Raw genomic sequence first — 19388 nt, 5'->3', positions numbered from 1 at the left:
CAAAACGGACCGGTGTCGGTAACATCACTGTGGCCTGAGCTCTGCGGAGTACAGCACCTGTAGACTCCAGATGTGCTGAATAGATCTAATGACAGTCAGAGACACACACACACACACACACACACACACACACACACACACACACACCAGTTGTGGGAAGTAACTGTACTTAAGTCTGATTTTGAAGTATTTGTACTTTTTCTATTTCATTTCTCTTACTGCAGCACCTCTTCTCACCCTCTGTCTGAAACCAGATGTCCCGCCCCTTTAGCCTATCACGTACAATGTGTCGGAGCGCTAGCCAAAAGGAGCGCGAGTGTTCCATAGTGATGTCACTGTGTTCTGGAGTTAAATAAACAAGTCCAATGGAGTCGTGTCAGGTGGGGCTTGGGTTTGGATTTTACACAGGGATTTTAGCCTCTGCAGACCATTTACATGCACTAAAACCTATAGCACACAGTACAGGAGAGGGAGAACCCCAAAAAAGCAGATTAGGGCCCTTATAGGATCCAAACACTCCTTCCACCTCTGATGACGACACACACAAACACACACACACACACACACACACACACACACACACTGTAAGGATGCAGGTGTTTGCACGCTGTTCAGATGGAATGATTTATTCATAATCATGATAGCATAATAAAACAATGAACATTGAAAGCACTGACAGTTGAACCCAAGGCCTCTCAAACACTGCATGCACCCCCCCCCCGCCCCGCCCCGCCCCCCCAGCGTTCACAGAGACGCTGGCGCTCCTCAGAGTCACTTTGTTCCTCGATCGTATTTTTTTGGTCTTTTTTTTAATCCTTTAAATATATTTTGATACAAAAACAAGAGCCCACGTATGATGAGTGTTTGTGAACTGCCTCTACCCTCGCCCCCCCCCCCCCCCTTTGTGTCCGGTTATTGTCCCGCCTCGCTCTTCCTGTTGATGGTGGAGGAGACAAAAAAAAAACGATGGTTTGATAACCTCCCTGAAAACAAAAAGAAAGCAATAAAAAAGATTTCCTTAAAAAAAGCAATAAAAAAAACAAAGAGTCCAGGTGGAGGGAGGGGGGGGGGGGGAGTCTGGAGCTCTGGAGACTGGAGGCACTTTTCTCATAGCGAAGGCCCCACGCCTGACACACCGCCGTGGGGAGGGGGGATTCATGCAGCGGTGGTACAGAGATCCAGGAATGATGATAGAGTTGGAGGAGGAGGAGGAGGAAGAGCACCTGACGAAACGTGGAGGAAAAGGCCCAGCCTCTCCAGGTATAATGCCGTGTTCAAGAGAGGAGGAGCAGAGAAGGAGGAGGAAGAGGAGGAGAGACTTGGACCCAGAGAGAGGCGGCAGGTAAGGGTCAGCAGCCAGAGTCCTGTTGAGAACCTGGAAATGTTGAGGACCCCAACGTCAGATGTAGAGTACGGGTCCCCAGCTCACAGAAACTGCCGGATGCTAACCTGCATACGTTGGGCAGTTAGCATAATTAACACAATTAGCACAATTAGCATAATTAGCACCTAATTTAACAGTTAAAAAATGACTTGGCCAATTAGGACAATTCTGCAGTGGTTTTGGGGATTATTGAGTCCATTTCTGACATTTTAACAGATTTAACCAGAAGGGGGAAATATTTGGGCCGAGTTGGAAGTTTTTCTGGACTACAGAGGTGTTCATTCCCACCCTGTGCTCTCTGTATCCAATGGGAGCAACACTAGTCGAACATTTCTAACACAAACTTTGGGGTCTCCACATCTCCGGGGTCACCCTGCTGGCAACTGGACTATAAAGAGGGAGGAAGAGGAGCTTCACGACACAAACAGGAAACAGTCCTCATGGGCGGAGGAAGCTGCTGTGGTCCCTCTTCTTCTTCTTCTTCCTCCTCCTCCTCTACAGCGGTGGTTCTCCCCCTCCTCTCCCTCACCCCCTCCCCCCTCACAGGTAGAGCTCCTTGGCTCTGATGTGCTGCAGCTTCTCCCTCAGCATGCGGAAGGAGGGCCGCACCACAGAGTCCAGGGTCCAGCACTGCTTCATCAGGTCGTACACCACGGGGGGGCAGCCGTCCGGAGCGTCCATCTTGTATCCCTTCTCCACACGGGGCACCACCTCCTTCAACGGCTGGGGGAGAAACACAACGTCAGATCCTCCGTGTGAGCAGATCAACAAACAAGGTAATAAACAAAGACAATCCAAAGGGCAAAAGATCAAATGAAATCAAATGAAATAGGAATAAGTCAAATAAAAGAATTCAATAAAATACAATTAGTAATAACAAAATGAAAAATATATAAAATACATTTAATTAAAGTAAGCAAAATCAAAACAAGAAATCCTAATAAAGTTAAAATAAAACAATTAAATAAAATGACTTAGAGAATCTTAAATTGAGTCAAATCAAATCAAATATACAAAAGTTAAATAAAGGAAGCAAAATGAAGTTCAAGGCAGGCCTGAGCCAACCCTAAATATGAGCTTTATCAAAAACAATCAACAACAAATAACTAAATCTGTGAATCTCAGAGGAGGGGAAGCATGAAGCTGCTCCAGCGGTGTTACGACACATTAAAGGTACAACATATTCCAGTAACCCAGTTCAGAATAAAGGCAGTGAACTCTGGTCCCAGCAGGAAGCCTGCCCTCTGCTGGTGGAGCTCAGAGAGACGTGTGGTGCGTTCAGGTACTCACAATTCTGGGGTAAGGCACGCGCCCAAAGGAGTAAATCTCCCAAAGTAAGATCCCATAACTCCACACGTCAGACTTGGTGGAAAACCTCTGATAAGAAAAAGGGAGGACGGATTAAACATTCACTCAGAGAGCAGAGGGGAGGCTTTATGAACTCAGGTGCTTTACAAGCTGTTCACTTATATAATATAATACAATGTGGAACTACAGACATATTATCGGCTAAATGCATTTTATTTATAACAATAAAAGCACTACAGGCTCTTTTTAGAATCCCTTTGATCAGAATATAGCTTTTTAATGTTGTAGTTAATCAATGTGTGTCTGAGTCTAGGTACTTTATATTCTACTGCGTAAAATAAAAGCACCAAGTCGTATCCTATAAGCAAATCACTCTGAAATACTTCTTGGTTGGAAGACACTATGGTTGGAAAAGGGGGGACCTTTAACCGTGTCTCACCTTCTCCCGGATGGCTTCGGGGGAGGTCCACTTGACGGGCAGCTTGCCGGCGTCCTGTATGGACGACGCCTCCTTGGTGAGGCCGAAGTCGCTGACCTTGGCGATGTTGTCGTCGGAAACCAGGACGTTCCGAGCCGCCAGGTCTCTGTGCACGAAGTTGTTGTTCTCCAGATACTCCATGGCCTCACACACATCACTGAGGACGAACACAACAACAACAACAACAACCACAGCTGAGTTAATACTGCTTCATCCAGATGATGCCTTTAAGTTGAATGCAGCTAAAATGAAAACCACTGCTCAAACATGGAGGACACAAACAGGCTGAATCTGAGCCACTTCCTCTCCTTGCTGCATGTCTCAGGGTTAACATCTAACACGTTCAATCCTAGGGTGACACACTGGAAATGAGTCATGACGTCATGCTTCTGTGGATGCATGATCTGAGTGTTTGCACGGCTGTTCAATTAGAAATAAATCCAGACTTTAGGAGCACTTGACTTGCAGATAAAGCAGCCATTCAGCAGCGCTCTCCATGACGGAGTAAACAAAGAGCTCCTTTATTCTGAGCGTGGCTCTTTGGAAGCAAACCCTGGCAGCCGAGCAGCAGATTAACGTGACTCATGTTTGTCTTTTCTGTGAATGTAATCGTCTACTTGGCAGCACTGTGGACCCGAAACCACCGGATCCTAACTCACATATGTTGAGCAATTTGCACAATTAGCATAGGTTGTGTTAATTAGCATAGATAGCATTATAGCCCATGCAGACTTTAGTTTAAAAAGAGCGGTTTTGGACGATAATGAGGGTGCTCTCTGACATTTTCAGGATCAAAAATGTGTAATCTCTACCGTTAGATTTAGAGAGCACAAGAAATAAAGTATAACCTCTACTGTGGAACATTCTTTTTCTAATAAATAAGATCCAAAGTTCACTTAAACTTCAAAATCAGTCCACAATTCATCAGAATAAGTCCACCTGGAGTACAAACATGGCCTCTTTCTGGTAAAAACTGACATTTGTGATCCTGAAACTGTCAGAAATGGATTCAGCATCCTCAATAACCCCCAAACCACCCCAAATTGGCCAAGACACTTATTAACTACTGTCCACATAAGGTGCTAATTATGCTAACTGTGCTAACTGTCCAACATTTGCAGGTTAGCATCCGGCAGTTTCTATGTGCCGGGGACCCGTACTATATCATACGACTCTGGGGTCTCAACAGGACTCTGTGAGCTTTAATAAGAAGATGAAGAGCGCTGATGATGATGATGATGATGAGGACTCACAGTGAGAACTTCAGTAAGCAATCTCCTCCCAGTACGGTCCGTCCTCGGGAGCGCAGGTAGTCCACTAAGCTGCCCTGTGGGAAATAAAGAGGGGGGGGGTCTTTTAGTATGGATGGTAACAGCGAAAAACAAGAATCTGAGAGATGGAGGATCCTCTGGATCAAGACGCAATGCAGGTAACTTTAAAGCATGTTCAGTGCATGAGTTCCCTTCTGTAAAATACTCTGTGTGTGACAAACCTTAGCCATGTACTCTGTGACGATGTAGAGACTGCCCCTCTCCTCCACGATCACCCCTAACAACTGCACCAGGTTGTTGTGCCTCAGCTGCCTGAACAAAGACAACAGAAGGAAGGGTTAGCTGGAAACCTCAGGGTGTCTCTGGTCCATCCAAATATATGAGAGACATAGTAGCTTTGCATCTGAGAGAGAAAGGCTTGTCTGTGCACACTAAAACTGATTTTTGCAAAGCAAGGAAAGCTTACTTATGAAACACATGTCAACTACAAGGTAATTGTAATTGCTATTTTCCAGATGAAGCCAAATAGCAATATCTCGCCTTGACTCGTGCAAAATGCTGAACCACATCGCCCTGTTTCAGGCTCTCTGACCTGGCTAACTGTCTGCTCTTAATGGTTTGGCTCCTGGTTACCTCACTGACTGCCCGTATGAGCCTGTGTGCAGTCTCAAAACCAGGCTACAAACTAAGGATCAAGGGTGGTTGTTGCCCTCATGCATGTTCTGTTGATGCCTGCTTGTTCTTATCCATGTAGCACTTTGTAGCTTTGTTTTGGAAGAGCTTCACATAAACTAATCATTCTTGTTATTATAATTCAAAGTGCTGAAGACACAGAGCGAAATCACATTTAAAATGACACGGTAAAACAAGCCCTGAATGAATCTCGTATAAAACCCAAGAGAGTGTAGGAGGGGTGTGGTTTTATGAACAGCAGCTTCAGTGGAGGACAGAGGGAGGGTCTTACGTCATGACGGAGGCCTCAGCGATGAAGGCCTGCGCTGTGGCGTCGTTCTTGATGCACTTCACCGCCACCTTGTTCCCTCTGTAGTCTCCCACCATTACATCTGACAACACGGGGGGGGGTTATAACTATATGTACAAAGCAACCGCTGGTGTGCAGGTATTACGGGTCTGAGTTAAGTAACAGTTGCTCACCTCCAAACTCTCCTTTCCCGATGGTCTGCAGGAGTTTCAGCTCCTTCCTGTTCAGCGCCCAGCCGCCTGCAGAGAGGAGACACTTAGAGGACTCCACAGGAACACCATCATCTCAAATATGACTGTCCAACTCCGGGAAAACACCCGGAAAAATACTGTTGTTTCTACAGATGAGTTATTTAATTCAGCGAGTAAAACACTGACATGAAAAACTACAGAACTAGGCAGAGAATGTTAAATATTTCTTAGACTTTGAGCTCCGAATGGGAAGCATTAGGAGAAAACGTGTTTGTTATTGGTTAGTGTGTGAGAGAAACTCCCTCGGGAGGAAACGCAGGGATTTTAGCCTTTGCAGACCATTTACATGCACTGAAACCTATAGAGCAAACTCCAGGAGAGGGAAATAAAGTATAATTGAGTTAAATAACCTTTATAAAAACAAGCAAACCCATATGAAATAAAATAAAGTTAAATAAAGTAATGTGAAAATGATGTAAACTAAAACAATAGAGTAGAATACGGGTCATTAAATTAAAGTAAGTTAAATCAAATACAAAACATTAGTCTTGGGAGCTGGTGAAGCCCCGTCCCCATGTTCACACAGTTTAATATCCCAGCTGATTAACGCTTCTAAGACGAGGAAGACGGAGGAATCCTGTACGAAACGTAACGAAAATGTGAAATGAGAGTGTGTCCTTACTCCTGGAGAACTCGTCCTGCGCCGCCACCGTTCCCTCCATCAGCTTGGGTTTGATGAGCCGGGTGCAGAGGCCGTCGGCGTCTTTGGTGTAGTGCTGCGGACAGAGAGGGTTTAAAGCATGACTAACACGTGAAGACAAACCCAGAAAACAAGACGAGGTCTTTCTTCACTAATACGGAAAAAAAATTCAACATAGTATGGAGCACATTTTAGGAGGCTTTGAGAAGAGAGGAGCCAGCATCCAAACATAATCTGTTGTGAGTTTCAGACTCTTCATAAGAGTTACACTCCAAACATGAAAACAGTGTGAGGGGTACACGCGTTTGTGACTGGATCCTGAACTTCCTGACGGGCAGACCCCGGGCAGTGCCCGCATCACATCCTCCACCCTGATCCTCAACACCGGTGCCCCTCAAGGCTGTGTGCTCAGCCCTCTCCTCTACTCCCTGTTCTTCTCAGGAAGAAAGCCCACAGGATTATCAAAGACCCCCTTCACCCCAGGACCAAAACCACCAGACTCAGACAGCTTCATCCCACAGGCCATGGGCTCTGTGAAGTGCCTGATAAGCATTCATCTGGTTGCATCTCACTGTTTGTGGATATACCTTATTCCATTTACATAATGTAGACTTCTTCTTGCATTATTTTACTTTATTTACTTTTAAAAAAATCTCTTTTTTGCTTCTTGAACAATTTACACTAGGTTTCATTTGTTTTATGTCCTGTATATATTAACGTTGCATTGCTGGGGGATCCTAGGACCAAATCTACACTGCAGCTGCTGTGCACATGGTAATAAAGCCTTGAAATATGACACACATAGTATTAGACATCCTGCACACGTTCAAAAAGCACCCTGCTTTTCCTATTATCACATTATCTGTCAGGGTTATTACATTAGATTTGAGGCCCACTGCAAAAAGTAATAAAGACTGTTATTACAACATCAGTTCAGCACATCACTGATCCAGGTTTATACATTTTCAATCGGGTTAAAAGCACATTTTGTTGCATTTTCTCGATTCCCTGAAACCCTTGTGGGTGCCTTTATATCAATCTGTTTTTATTATAACACACAGAAACTGAACCAGAAGGAAGCTTTGTCGACATGCTGCTGCTGGGTCGCACATTTCCTCAATAAAGTACATCCTGTCATTCAGACCTCTGTGTGAGGATCCAGTTTAGAGGTGAAGGGTAGTATCTGTACCGAACTCCTGATGTGCAGAAGAACAAATACAGGAACATGAAGGGAGAGCTGTACCAGCAGAGAGCCGGGGTCTGGAGGGAATCATTTCCATACAAAGGATGGAGTAAAACAGGAGAGGAGGGTGTGAGGGAGCTCCAGCCTCCACTGGAACAGGAGTTGATCAAAGGGAGGAGAGGCTTCGTGGCCTTAGGAAACTGTCCTATTTGAACCATAATGATCAAGTTCAATCTTTTATCCAGTCCTTTCTGTCCTCTCCTCTAGTCTCATGGTTTGGTAACCTGCCTCTAAAGAGCAGAGACTCTCAGTCAGATCATAGGGGGGTCAGACTGATTGGTGAGCCACAGCTGAACCTGCAGACCCTGTTCCTCAGACAGTTGAAACGATGACCCCCCCCCCCCCCCCCGGCACTCTTTCTTCAGGAGGTTAGTCGTCCCAAAGTGTGGAACAAAGAGGTATAAAAGAGCTTTACTCCAGCAGCTATCGCACGGAGGAATAAGTCGTAGCAGCGCCACACAGAGGCCTGTTTGTGTATTCACTCAGCCCATGTTGGTACTGGTGTTGGCTAAATGGTTTTAGAGAACACGGAGCAGGGTGTACTTTAATTACAGATGTGTCAGTGTTTATTTAGAGTGTGAGTCAGGATCCCTTATCTTTCGTCTGCAACCTAAATCTACCTACAGTTACTAATAAATAGCGTGAACACGGTCAGAATCTGTTTGTTCCTCTCTGCTACCTGCACCCAGTGCCCAACATCCTCAACAAACTCCAATATTTCCCACTCTGCTGCCCAGCTTCTCACCCAAACCCCCTCCAGAGACCACCTCTTACTGTCCTTCAACGGCCAGGCCACCTCCTACCTCACCCTGTATCTCCCACCTTTAAATCATTGATGGAAGCTCTCCTTTGAATGTGTTCAAACGTCCTGCTGTTAAATGTCGTATCTTGATTTTAGTTTGACGTAGCGGTTCCAATCTCAGTCGCATTAAATCCAACAATGTCTGCGTTGATTGGCTGCCAGCACGACTCTGCAAATACTCATTTTCTCTTCACATCTGGGTACAAAGAAGCGGAGACACTCATCCTGTCAGATAGGGTCCACTTAGATCCCAGAGTCGTGCCCAGAGCATCGGCACTGGAGATCATCTTCTGAGTGAATGAGACTGACTGACAGTGTGTGTGAAGCATCTGAAGAGGATTTGAGAGCCCCCCCACCCCCTCCCAGACCTCCTACTGGGAGCTGTGAAGGTTATAGTGTGTGAGAGTGTGTGTGGGTGTGAGAGAGGTCGTCCGTGCATCTGATCTTTATAAACACATGCATTTAACTAAAACCTTCTCTAACAACACTTACATCAAGAACAAAGCCTGATGGTAAGGAAGGAGAGAGGGTGTGTGGTGTTTTCAGCTTCATAGAAACTACCTTCTGAGATTACATATTGAAGATCTGGACTTATCCAAACTAATGTGTGTGCTACAAGTACATTTTCCTGCATTAAAAGACTGAATCGTAGTCATTTTTATGGGTTTCACAAGCTAAAGCTGCAAGGATTCATCAATAATGGCCAAATATGTAGATAATCAATGCATTTTAAAGTCTTATTTAATGCAGAAATGTCAACAAACCTTAAATAAATAATCAAAGTCTAGAATAGACCTTTTGTGTTATAAAACAGGATTTTGATGTTTGATTGGATTTTATTGCACAAGGCGTTTCTAAATGGGTTGTTCTGAGGCTGTTTTTCTTCTTTATCAAAGCCAATTAACTCAACTACTTTGTAGGCGTGTGAAAATAACAACATCTTCTTTGGTAAGTCAAGGGAACTGAACTGTTCATTTCACGTGAAGAAAAAGCAGCACGTCTGAATCAGATCCTCCAAACCAATACAGCTCCTCAAACCTCTGTGTGGCGACTCAATAAATGAATCAACAGGAAGAATCAGCTCTAACAACAACAACAACAACAACAACAACAACAACAACAACAACAGAAATGATCCTGACTGCAGCATGAGGGTGTAATCTGCCCAGCAACCACCAGGGGGCAGCGTGGGGCAGAAAGGCGCATTATTTAGCAGGAAGACGCCTCACAGAAACCCTTTAAACCCTAACTACACATCTCCTTCAGCTTCCATCAGAGCTGCAGCATGGGTTCATATAAGATCAGAGTTTTCTAAATGATGCATGATAATTAGTGTGGCCTGTTTTTAGTGCTGTGACTAAAGATGATTTTAAATACTACTCAGTCTGCAGATCATTTTCGACAACACTGGATTCATTCTTCAAGGTATTAACGCTTTAAATGTCTTGTTTTGTCAGTCCAAGTATGTTCACTGTTATTGTAAAGGGATGATAGCAGGGAGAGCGAGGTGTGCAAACTGTGTTTTCTTACAGTTTTGCATTAAATAATACTTTTAAATGAATCCATTATCTACATATTTAGCAATTATCGACTTTTTTCTGCAGCTGAAGCTTGTTTAACGATGAAAATGTACTTTTACTGGTGCTGATGAATCCAGATCCTCACTATTTTAATGAACACAGGTGGATCCCCGACTGCCGAATGAAACCAGAGGCTCTGTTGTGATTGGTCAAACGCTTAGAGATGTCCCGCCCCTTAGCCTATCACCTACAATGTGTTGGATCGACAGCAAATAGAAGGGCGAGTGTTACATGGTGATGTCACTGTGTCCCGGTAGTAAACAAAGGAGTCTAATGGATGCACTTGACACACTACAGGAGAGGGAACCCCCCCCCCAAAGGGGAAAATACCTTCCATGATTCATTAATCATGGCCTTCAGGAGGAAAACACCTCCATGTAAATATAACACATCTTTCAGCAGCATCAATGCACGCAGAGATACATGACATCACTGTGTGTGTGTGTGTGTGTGTGTGTGTGTGTGTGTGTGTGTGTGTGTGTGTGTGTGTGTGTGTGTGTGTGTGTGTGTGTCCATGTGAAGCCTGCTGTGACGGACCAAAGGGAAGGGGGAGGAAGCTGATGAACACACAAGCTTCCTCTCATAGTTAGAGAGGAAAAGAGAGAGTCAGAGAGAGAGACAGAGAGAGAGAGAGAGACAGAGAGAGAGACAGAGACAGAGAGAGAGACAGAGACAGAGAGACAGAGACAGAGAGACAGAGTCAGAGAGAGAGACAGAGAGAGAGAGAGAGAGAGAGACAGAGAGAGAGAGACAGAGACAGAGAGAGAGGACACAAGGGAGCAGAGAGGAGAGGACGAAGATGGAGGGAGATTGAAGAGAGAGAGGACACAAGGGAGCAGAGAGGAGAGGACGAAGATGGAGGGAGATTGAAGAGAGAGAGGAGGGGGAGATGGATAACCAAGAGGGGAGTAAAGAAAGCAATATGCCAGGTATACACGGGGGGACACAACGAGAGGAAGAGGGAGGCAAGGGGAAGCAGGAGCGAGGTTTTCCAACCAAGTTCAGATTTAAGCCCTGAAAACTCCAGACCGACGCTCTGACGCGGCGTCGTGCAGAAGTGGGTGTGGTTTCATCTGAACTGGGTTGGAGCAACGAGAGACGCAGCCTGGAGGGTGTGAGCGAGAGAGGTGCATTGTGGGAGGCTGAAAACAGCAGGAGGGTGTAGAAGTCTCTCCGCCAGCTGGCACACTTCTGTCCTCCACTTCCACAGAGAGAGAGAGATAGAGAGGGCCAATTAAAGAGGGTGACAGCCGCCAATCCTGCTCATCTCTTCATCGTGTCTCCCCCTCTCCCCCCTGCCCTCCCTCTGAACCTGCCTCCAGATAACAGGCAGAGGATCAGACGGCTTTTTGAAGAACAAGCACTACATTCAGAGTTTTAGGGATGTTCCACGGGGACGCTCAGTGTGTGTGTGTGTGTGTGTGTGTGTGTGTGTGTGTATGTGTGTGTGTGTGTGTGTGTGTGACAAGGTTATGCAATCACTCTGCTTCATTCATTCATCCATGACTGCCGTTTGACTCGATGTTAATTGTCTAATCTGTTCATTCTGGCATCAAACTGTGAGATAAAATTACAGAAATGTAAATGTGTTTTTATTGTGTGTGTGTGTGTGTGTGTGTGTGTGTGTGTGTGTGTGTGTGTGTGTGTGTGTGTGTGTGTGTGTAGTATAAGTTCCTGCAAATATGTAGGAAACTCTATGAAGATTTCCTGTTTTACCAGGTTTAATATCATATAAAACTGAACATATTAAGTTCACTAATTGAAATGGAAAAGACTTCAGACTTAAGACATCCCCTCCTTTCACAGAACCAGGGACTGACATTTGTCACTATTCTCTTGACATTTTTCCAAACAGAATTGGTCCAATATATCCAGGGAACATTGTGCAGATTAATCAGAAGGGAGAGTAATTGATATTTCCAGGAATGGACGTATCATTTATCATCCATTGCTGGCAAGTCTTAAGGCACTGGCTGTTGAAAAACTAATTGAATCCCCTTAACGAGTGTGTATCTGAAGTAGCTCGTTAAGCTCCTCACACACATCGAGGCTCTTCTTCTACCAGACTCCCGCCGCTCACCTCCACCAGCTGCATGAGGTTCTCGAAGTACTCCTCCTCGTCGATGGTGAGCTTGCCGTTGTGGTAGATGATGCGGTAGTGCTCCACCTTGCCGTCGCAGCTCACGCACAGGGTGTAGTCTCCGGGGTAGTTGGTGCTCTCCCTCACCAGGAACAAGCCCGTCTCCGGGGGGTAGAGCAGCCGCTCCGCCTGCTCCCGGGTTATCTTCCCGTGGAACCAGCTGTGGGGGGGGAGACGGCATATTAATGGTAAGAACTACAGAACCTGTGGAGATCACTCTGTAACCCTTTCCAGCTCTAAGACAGTTAAAGAGTGTTGATCGTAGGTCTTCTGAGGTCCATATATGCACCTCATCGTTATCAGAGGATAAGTGCTTTTAGAAATAAATATGACTCTTTGATATGAGAGGTTTTACACAACCTAAATCGAAGCACTCTACATGTTCCTGCATCTCAAAAGCATGCTACTTAATGTCTGCCTCTGCCAGCGCATGACTGAAGCTGCAGGTATACAGGTGAGATTATTCCACTACAGAAGAGACTTGATGCTCTCTGATGAAGATTAACATACGGACCAGCAACCGACCAAAAATGAGCTGCAAAATATCAGTAAATATACACAAAAATCCATCGTGGGTCCTCCTTTTAAAGAAACTGGGTGACACACACACACACACACACACACACACACACACACACACACACACTTGTGATGTAACATTGTTGACTATAAAGAGATGTGTGTGATCCGTGTTCGGGACACCACATGTGTCAGCTCTTGTGGAGAACAATTGGTATCTTCCTTTATTCTGCAACATCAAAAAGGCCTGAATCCTTCCACAGCTCCCACACACACACACACACACACACACACACACACACACATTCACTTTGTGACTTCAACCAGAGGGAGACACTTCCACATCCTCTCTGAAATGAGAAGTGAAAAACATGGTGTGATGGTGATGGGAAGCCACCGGCAAGGCGAGAAAGTACCTGAATCCAAACAACAGGAAACATGGCTGGCACACACACACACACACACACACACACACACACACACACACACACACACACACACACACACACACACACACACACACACACACACACACACACACACACACACACACACACACACACACACACACACACACACACACACACACACACACTTGTGATGTAACATTGTTGACTATAAAGAGACGTGTGTGATCCGTGTTCGGGACACCACATGTGTCAGCTCTTGTGGAGAACAATTGGTATCTTCCTTTATTCTGCAACATCAAAAAGGCCTGAATCCTTCCACAGCTCCCACACACACACACACACACACACACACACACACACATTCACTTTGTGACTTCAACCAGAGGGAGACACTTCCACATCCTCTCTGAAATGAGAAGTGAAAAACATGGTGTGATGGTGATGGGAAGCCACCGGCAAGGCGAGAAAGTACCTGAATCCAAACAACAGGAAACATGGCTGGCACACACACACACACACACACACACACACACACACACACACACACACACACACACACACACACACACACACACACACACACACACACACACACACACACACACACACACACACACACACACACACACACACACACACACACACACACACACGGGCTGAGGCAGGGTCGGAAACTGACGTGCAATAACAGGAAAATGTAAGAAGCGTTTAGGCGAGGTGGATCCCCGACTGCCGACTGAAACCAGAGGCTCTGTTACCTACAATGTGTTGGAGCGACAGCAAATAGAAGGGTGAGTGTTACATAGTGATGTCACTGTGTCCCGGGAGTAAACAAAGGAGTCTAATGGAGACACACTACAGGAGAAGGGAAACCCCCCAAAAAGCAGAGAAGGACCCCTTTAATCGAAGCTGTTTCGAGTTAAATGCTCTGGAAACAAATTAAGCTGTTACACCCCCCCCCCCCCATAGGATACATCTATAGGCTTCTGATGGAGGGATTAGACAGCTGCCATACACTGGTTGCAGATCAGTAGCCGTGTGTCCGCCTGGTTTGGTACTGGGAGGATGGTGCTGGTTACTGGGATCTGTGTGTGCATGATCACTATAGTATGCTGGTTTCTCAGGGTGTGTGTGCAGGTGGTGGGAACTCGGGGAGGTCTTTACATGTGTAACTATAGGGGAGGGGGGATTCACTTGTAATAAAGAAGCAAAAATCGATTTGAGAATCTGAAAAATACTAAGTTTTATAAGTTATTTTAGGCACATTTTTTTTGGGATACCGCCTCTGACTTGTGCTTTCAGTCACTCAGCGTTAAGATGTAAATGCGGTGGTAAAAATACATGTTTTTGTGCAATTTTTTTCACGCATTAAAACACCTTCACTGAATCGGGAAGTGATTTTTTATCAGACGATGAGACACTCAAAGATTTAGACCCCTGGTAAATCCTTCTGATAGCAGGGAAGCTCTGGTCCTCCCTGATGTGTGTCTGTTTTAAAAAGCCTTCAAAATCTGGAGTTTGCGTCCCAAAAATAAACCCTTTCCCCCAGGTTAAATCTGACGGGTCCTTTGTGTTTCCTTCTCACTCTGTTGTTGCTTTGACTCCATAAAGCTCCATCTCATCTCACCTTAAATATCCCCCCCCCACATAGTCCGAACAACCTCAGCCACAAACCACTCCATGTGTCCTCTGGATATCCTGCAGGGTCTCTCCATCCTGGCCGGTGAATTTGATATAATCAGCAGCTCTAATTGATTCATCCTGTCTTCCCGTCACCCCCTCCTCCTCTTCCTCCTCCTCTTCCTCCCCCCTTGTGGCCGAGCAGCTTAACGCGGACTTGAGTTGATTAGATCAGCGCAGGCGATAGACAGCAATGCTTAAACCCCCCCCCCTTTTAATCCCAGAGCATGGACACACACTCGCTGGTCTGTCCGCAGCAATTAACTGCAGTCTGCATGACATCACACTGAAGAAATGCGGTAAACAACTCGGCGCGGACAACAGGAGGACGAGGGAACTCCCCGGCCTTCTGTCGGGGGTGGTGCTGGTATTTGTTATGGGATGTCTGCCACAGGGGGGCAGCAGTGAGACCTGGACTACTTTCTGCAGCCGGTCAGGGCAGAGAGGGGGGACAGAGGACTACAGCTGAACCCTTATATAACCCAGAGACATCTGTTAGTGATTCAGGACCGAGGAACAAGTCCCTGTGGGTCCGAGTGCTCCACAGGACCCCCCTCTGATGACTGAGAGACGCACTCACTGTACAGAGGACTTAAAGGCAGCAGAGAGGACACAACAAATGATGCCTGTGACGAACAACTGGAAATCTCAGGGTGATTTCAGAGTTCAGTAAACCTGCTGTTTGAACAAGTCTGATTCAGAGCTCCTAGGGTTCAGACCACACACACCAGAGCTGTCACCATACTGGAACTGGTGCAGATCCAAAGATCAGATCAGAATCAGAAATACTGATTCTGATCTGATCTGATCCAAAGATGGGTCAGAAGTGTAAATGCCTCCTGCAGACTGGATGGTACAGTGTCAACTGTCAACGCGCTAAAACTGTATGCTTGTTCTGAAGGGAACACACTCCCTGTATTTTAGGAAAAAAGGGGAAATTTTGAAGGAATAAATCTGAAATGTTTTAAAGTCGACATTTAGAAAATAATTCTGACATTTGAAAACAGTCAGAGTTTTTAGGAAAAAAGCGATAATAATAAAAACACACCATACTGGGCATCAACTCTTTAAGGAACCTTTGGTGCATGTCAATGGTCTGCAAAGACTAAAAGCCCTGTATCCAGAGTGAGTTCCTCTCCCACACGTTTAATCAGTAACTTATGAGACATCTCACATTATCTCCCATCACTGTAGCGATGACAATAACACGACAACTACTTATCTATACTCAAGTTTAAAGGGACAGTTTACCCCAAAATCAAATAGTAAGTGGACCATGCTTTCTGAAAGGTGGCATTGCTGTTGGGGTTTGCAAATGTATTCCTTTAACTTTCATAACTTCATCACCTTGGAAGGAAGGCAGACACCTCTTCAGCCTCCAAAGTTCAGCAACTCACACCACATCTAAATTGATAACTAGTTCCACAGATAAGAACGTCTCCTGTCTGTGATGACGCTGCAGCGGCATGCATGCCCTCTGCGTCCTTCATCTGCACACGCCTCTCGCTACCTTCCTCTCTCCCTCTCTGAACTGTGGAGTGCAGCTGGAGCCGCCCAACACCGACAGGAGAGGACACACAGAGCGAACCAGAAGACTGTAAAACATGGAACCTCCATCTTCTGATGCTTCACCTGACTTCAACACTACGCTTTCCCTCGCTGCAGGGAACAGAAGGAAACAGAGCGTATGTGGCAAACATTTCGAAGACTCACAGCTCCACTTCTTATGAATATGCAACATGTTGCATATTCACTTCTCTGGCATCATGTTGCCATAGATTTCTTTCCAAAGTTATTCAGTGTTTCTCTCACTAGGAGTCCAGTACTTACGGCATAAGACTGAGCTTCCCTCCGGACTTGACTCCTTCTCTTTTCTGGACATAGTTAGCCGGGATGGTTCCCTCTCTGCCCACCGTGTTCCTCGCTCTGTACCAGTTAGGATCCTGAAACACACACACACACACACACACAGCTTTAAAACTGCTGCTCATCATGGCTACCAAGTCAGTCTGTACGTTATAGTTGAGGTGGGTTGCGGGGAAAGCTGGGACTGACCCTTCTGCTGAATAATGACCTTCATTCATTCAGCTGTAGCTCTGTGGGGAAGGAATGGTTCTGTCTGAATGTCCTGCAGATTTAAGGGGATATGGTTTCCTCCCATGGCATTACATTCAGCTAATGCTTTTATCTTAAGTAGCTTCCATTCATTTCAATACTCTGAGAAGAATTTGGGGTAAGGAATCATGCTCAAGGACAATTCGACTTGAATACATGGAGTGGGATTGAACCCCTGAATTATAGCCCCCTATTTCTGTTGTCAGTATGGCTCCTGGGTCCCACGGTTCAATATAAAGTCAGACTGAAGCACTCTTTGGTGCACCAGTCAATCCTCATATTAAATGCAGGATTAAATCCCAGATCCAGTGTACGTTAGAGCAGGGGTTCTCAAGTGGGGGTACGTTGTAGTACAGCAGGGGCTAAAGACTTAAAGTGATCATTTCGAAAGATAATCGGACATTTAGAAAGACATTCAGATATTTGTAAAAAAGTCCGATCCTTTAGGAAAATAGATTATTTTGAAGAAAAAGTCTGAAATAAAAAAATTGACATTTGAAAAAAAATCTGAAATAAAAAGAAAATTCAGGAAAAAAGTTAATTTGGAAGAAAACATCTGAAGTTTGAAAAGAAACAAAACGTGTGAATTTTTAAAGAAGAAGAAGGAGTTAGAATAATGAGAAAATAGTGGGACATTTTAAAAGTCCAAATTTAGAAAACAAAAGATCATTTTGAAAAACTTCAGAAATTTCGAGAAAAAATAATCTGATATTTCAGGAAAGAAATTATGATTTTGAAGAAATAGTTTAAAAGTCGAATCAGAAGTTTGAACATAAAATCTAAATGAAAAACATGGGAGACAAAAAGTGTGATCAGGGGCTGTCATTATTTTCAAAGGGGTCACATTATTGAGAACACTGCGTCAGAGGCTCCTGAACATGTGTCTCTCCAGGGATCGGGGAGTTATTCCCATGTTTGTTTCCCTTGTATCTTGTCTTGAAGGAGAGGTGCATTAAAGCGCTTCTGAACTCTCGGCTCGTTCCCGCAGTAAGGACCAGGACATTTCCCAGACCCTCCCCCAGCCTGCACTCACCCTGGTGGCTCCGATGATGGTGAGTAAATCTCCCTTACAGAAAGGCAGGTCCTGTTCGTTGGCGGTCTGGAAGTTGTATTTGGCTACACACTCTGTGCCACTGGACCATGGTGCCTACAACAGAGGGGGGCAGAGGAAACCGATGTGTGTTACGTAGCAGGAAGGTAGACTGACACGGCTGCAGAGTTTCAACCTGCCTTAGCTGCACAAGACATGATGCATCCTCTGCTGCACATGAGTTTACTGGGTGCACAGAACTCAAATTCCCTCTATAAAAGTGATGAAAAGGGTCCATCATTACACAATGTTCTTTTGGACTCTTTGGACTTACACATTTGGACGCTATCATATGCACATTAAACACAAGTCAGGTGATTCATTTCGACTCACAAAGAGCAGCTTAGTATTATCTGATATTTCCGGGCTCTTTCAGACTTCTATAGTATTTAATAACTAGAATATAGATAAAGGTTCTAACCCTGCACTTTTTGAAGGATAAGGACTGGGTGTGTTACGTGGGAACTTCAAAATAAAAGCATAGAAATGACAATATATAGATATGCACATTCTGCACCACAATTTGTAATGAATGGGTAAAAAAACCAAACGAGATATCATTAAAACGCCTTAAGGCATGTTATAGTGGAGATTATATCTCAAGTGTGGTCTGGCACATCTCCCTGGCAATGATCTATTCCTGAGTTTATGCTAACACCACCCACTTCAAAGTCAGACACCAATACCGCCCGAGGTGTCCTATGAATCCTGGAGAAATGTTGAGCAGACAGGAGCGGGAAGGGACGTCTAACTGGGAAACTGATATACATCAATGCCCTCGATTTATGGATTTCAGACAGTTTACTTACCCAGAACAGTGCTGAATAGAACCATTACACCATCAATTAAAAAGCAGACACTGCATCATATGGACGTCAGACTATGTGAGGTGAAAACACAACGCTATGCTCAGAGGTAGGACAGCTTCATGAATCCTACTGGAGGAGTGAACAGCTGTTTTAAACGACCGTCTGACTGTCGTTTTTCGTGCAAAGCTGTCAGAAAAAGCTGCTTCCTGTGTCTTTATATGTCCTGCTTTACATTTGAACACATCCCCGTGGACTGAGAGAAACCGGGATGGGGATTTTAAAGTTAATTCATGTAGAAAATAATGTCCAGACTAATGAATGAACTGGGATGGAAACTCTTTATCATCAGTGATTTCTGACGGGGGGGACGTCGCCTCCGGCTGATATGGAATAAAGTCACTTTTATCCCACAGTTGCTGCGTCAGAAGTCACTTTACGGAGCGGCACGCAGTGTCACTGACTGAAATACACATGCAGAATGACAGCCAGGCTGAGGACGTGTGTGTGTTCAGCCGGCTCTGTGAGATCAGAATCACACACACAATGCACTGAATGAGAGGAAATGAGAAAGTACAAAGCAGCAGGTGTGAGTGTGTGTGTGTGTGTGTGTGTGTGTGTGTGTGTGTCTGTGTGTGTGTGTGTGTGTGTGTGTGTGTGTGTGTGTGTGTGTGTGTGTGTGTCAGGTC

The 19388-nt window shown here is 45.1% G+C and overlaps 1 protein-coding gene across 2 annotated transcripts in view; it reads right to left on the bottom strand.

Annotated features, from left to right (window-relative positions):
* Positions 1-743: 743 nt before the first annotated feature.
* Positions 744-19388, bottom strand: part of LOC134863628 (tyrosine-protein kinase CSK) — a 42511-nt gene continuing 23866 nt past the window's right edge. For both annotated transcript variants that reach the window (XM_063882254.1, XM_063882255.1), the window contains exons 3-13: positions 17837-17950; positions 16519-16631; positions 12020-12239; positions 6297-6390; positions 5597-5662; positions 5406-5505; positions 4663-4753; positions 4424-4497; positions 3132-3327; positions 2675-2761; positions 744-2107 (exon numbers count right to left, since the gene is read on the bottom strand). In XM_063882254.1, the coding sequence (XP_063738324.1) occupies positions 1925-2107; positions 2675-2761; positions 3132-3327; positions 4424-4497; positions 4663-4753; positions 5406-5505; positions 5597-5662; positions 6297-6390; positions 12020-12239; positions 16519-16631; positions 17837-17950 (1338 nt within the window). In that variant the 3' untranslated portion in view covers positions 744-1924. The remainder of the gene's footprint in view (positions 2108-2674; positions 2762-3131; positions 3328-4423; positions 4498-4662; positions 4754-5405; positions 5506-5596; positions 5663-6296; positions 6391-12019; positions 12240-16518; positions 16632-17836; positions 17951-19388) is intronic.

The sequence above is a fragment of the Eleginops maclovinus genome, chromosome 4 (assembly GCF_036324505.1).
Source record: "Eleginops maclovinus isolate JMC-PN-2008 ecotype Puerto Natales chromosome 4, JC_Emac_rtc_rv5, whole genome shotgun sequence".
Taxonomy (NCBI): Eukaryota; Metazoa; Chordata; class Actinopteri; order Perciformes; family Eleginopidae; genus Eleginops; species Eleginops maclovinus.
The sequence above is the reverse complement of the archived record's forward strand: the minus strand, read 5'-3'. Positions and strand labels throughout refer to the sequence as shown.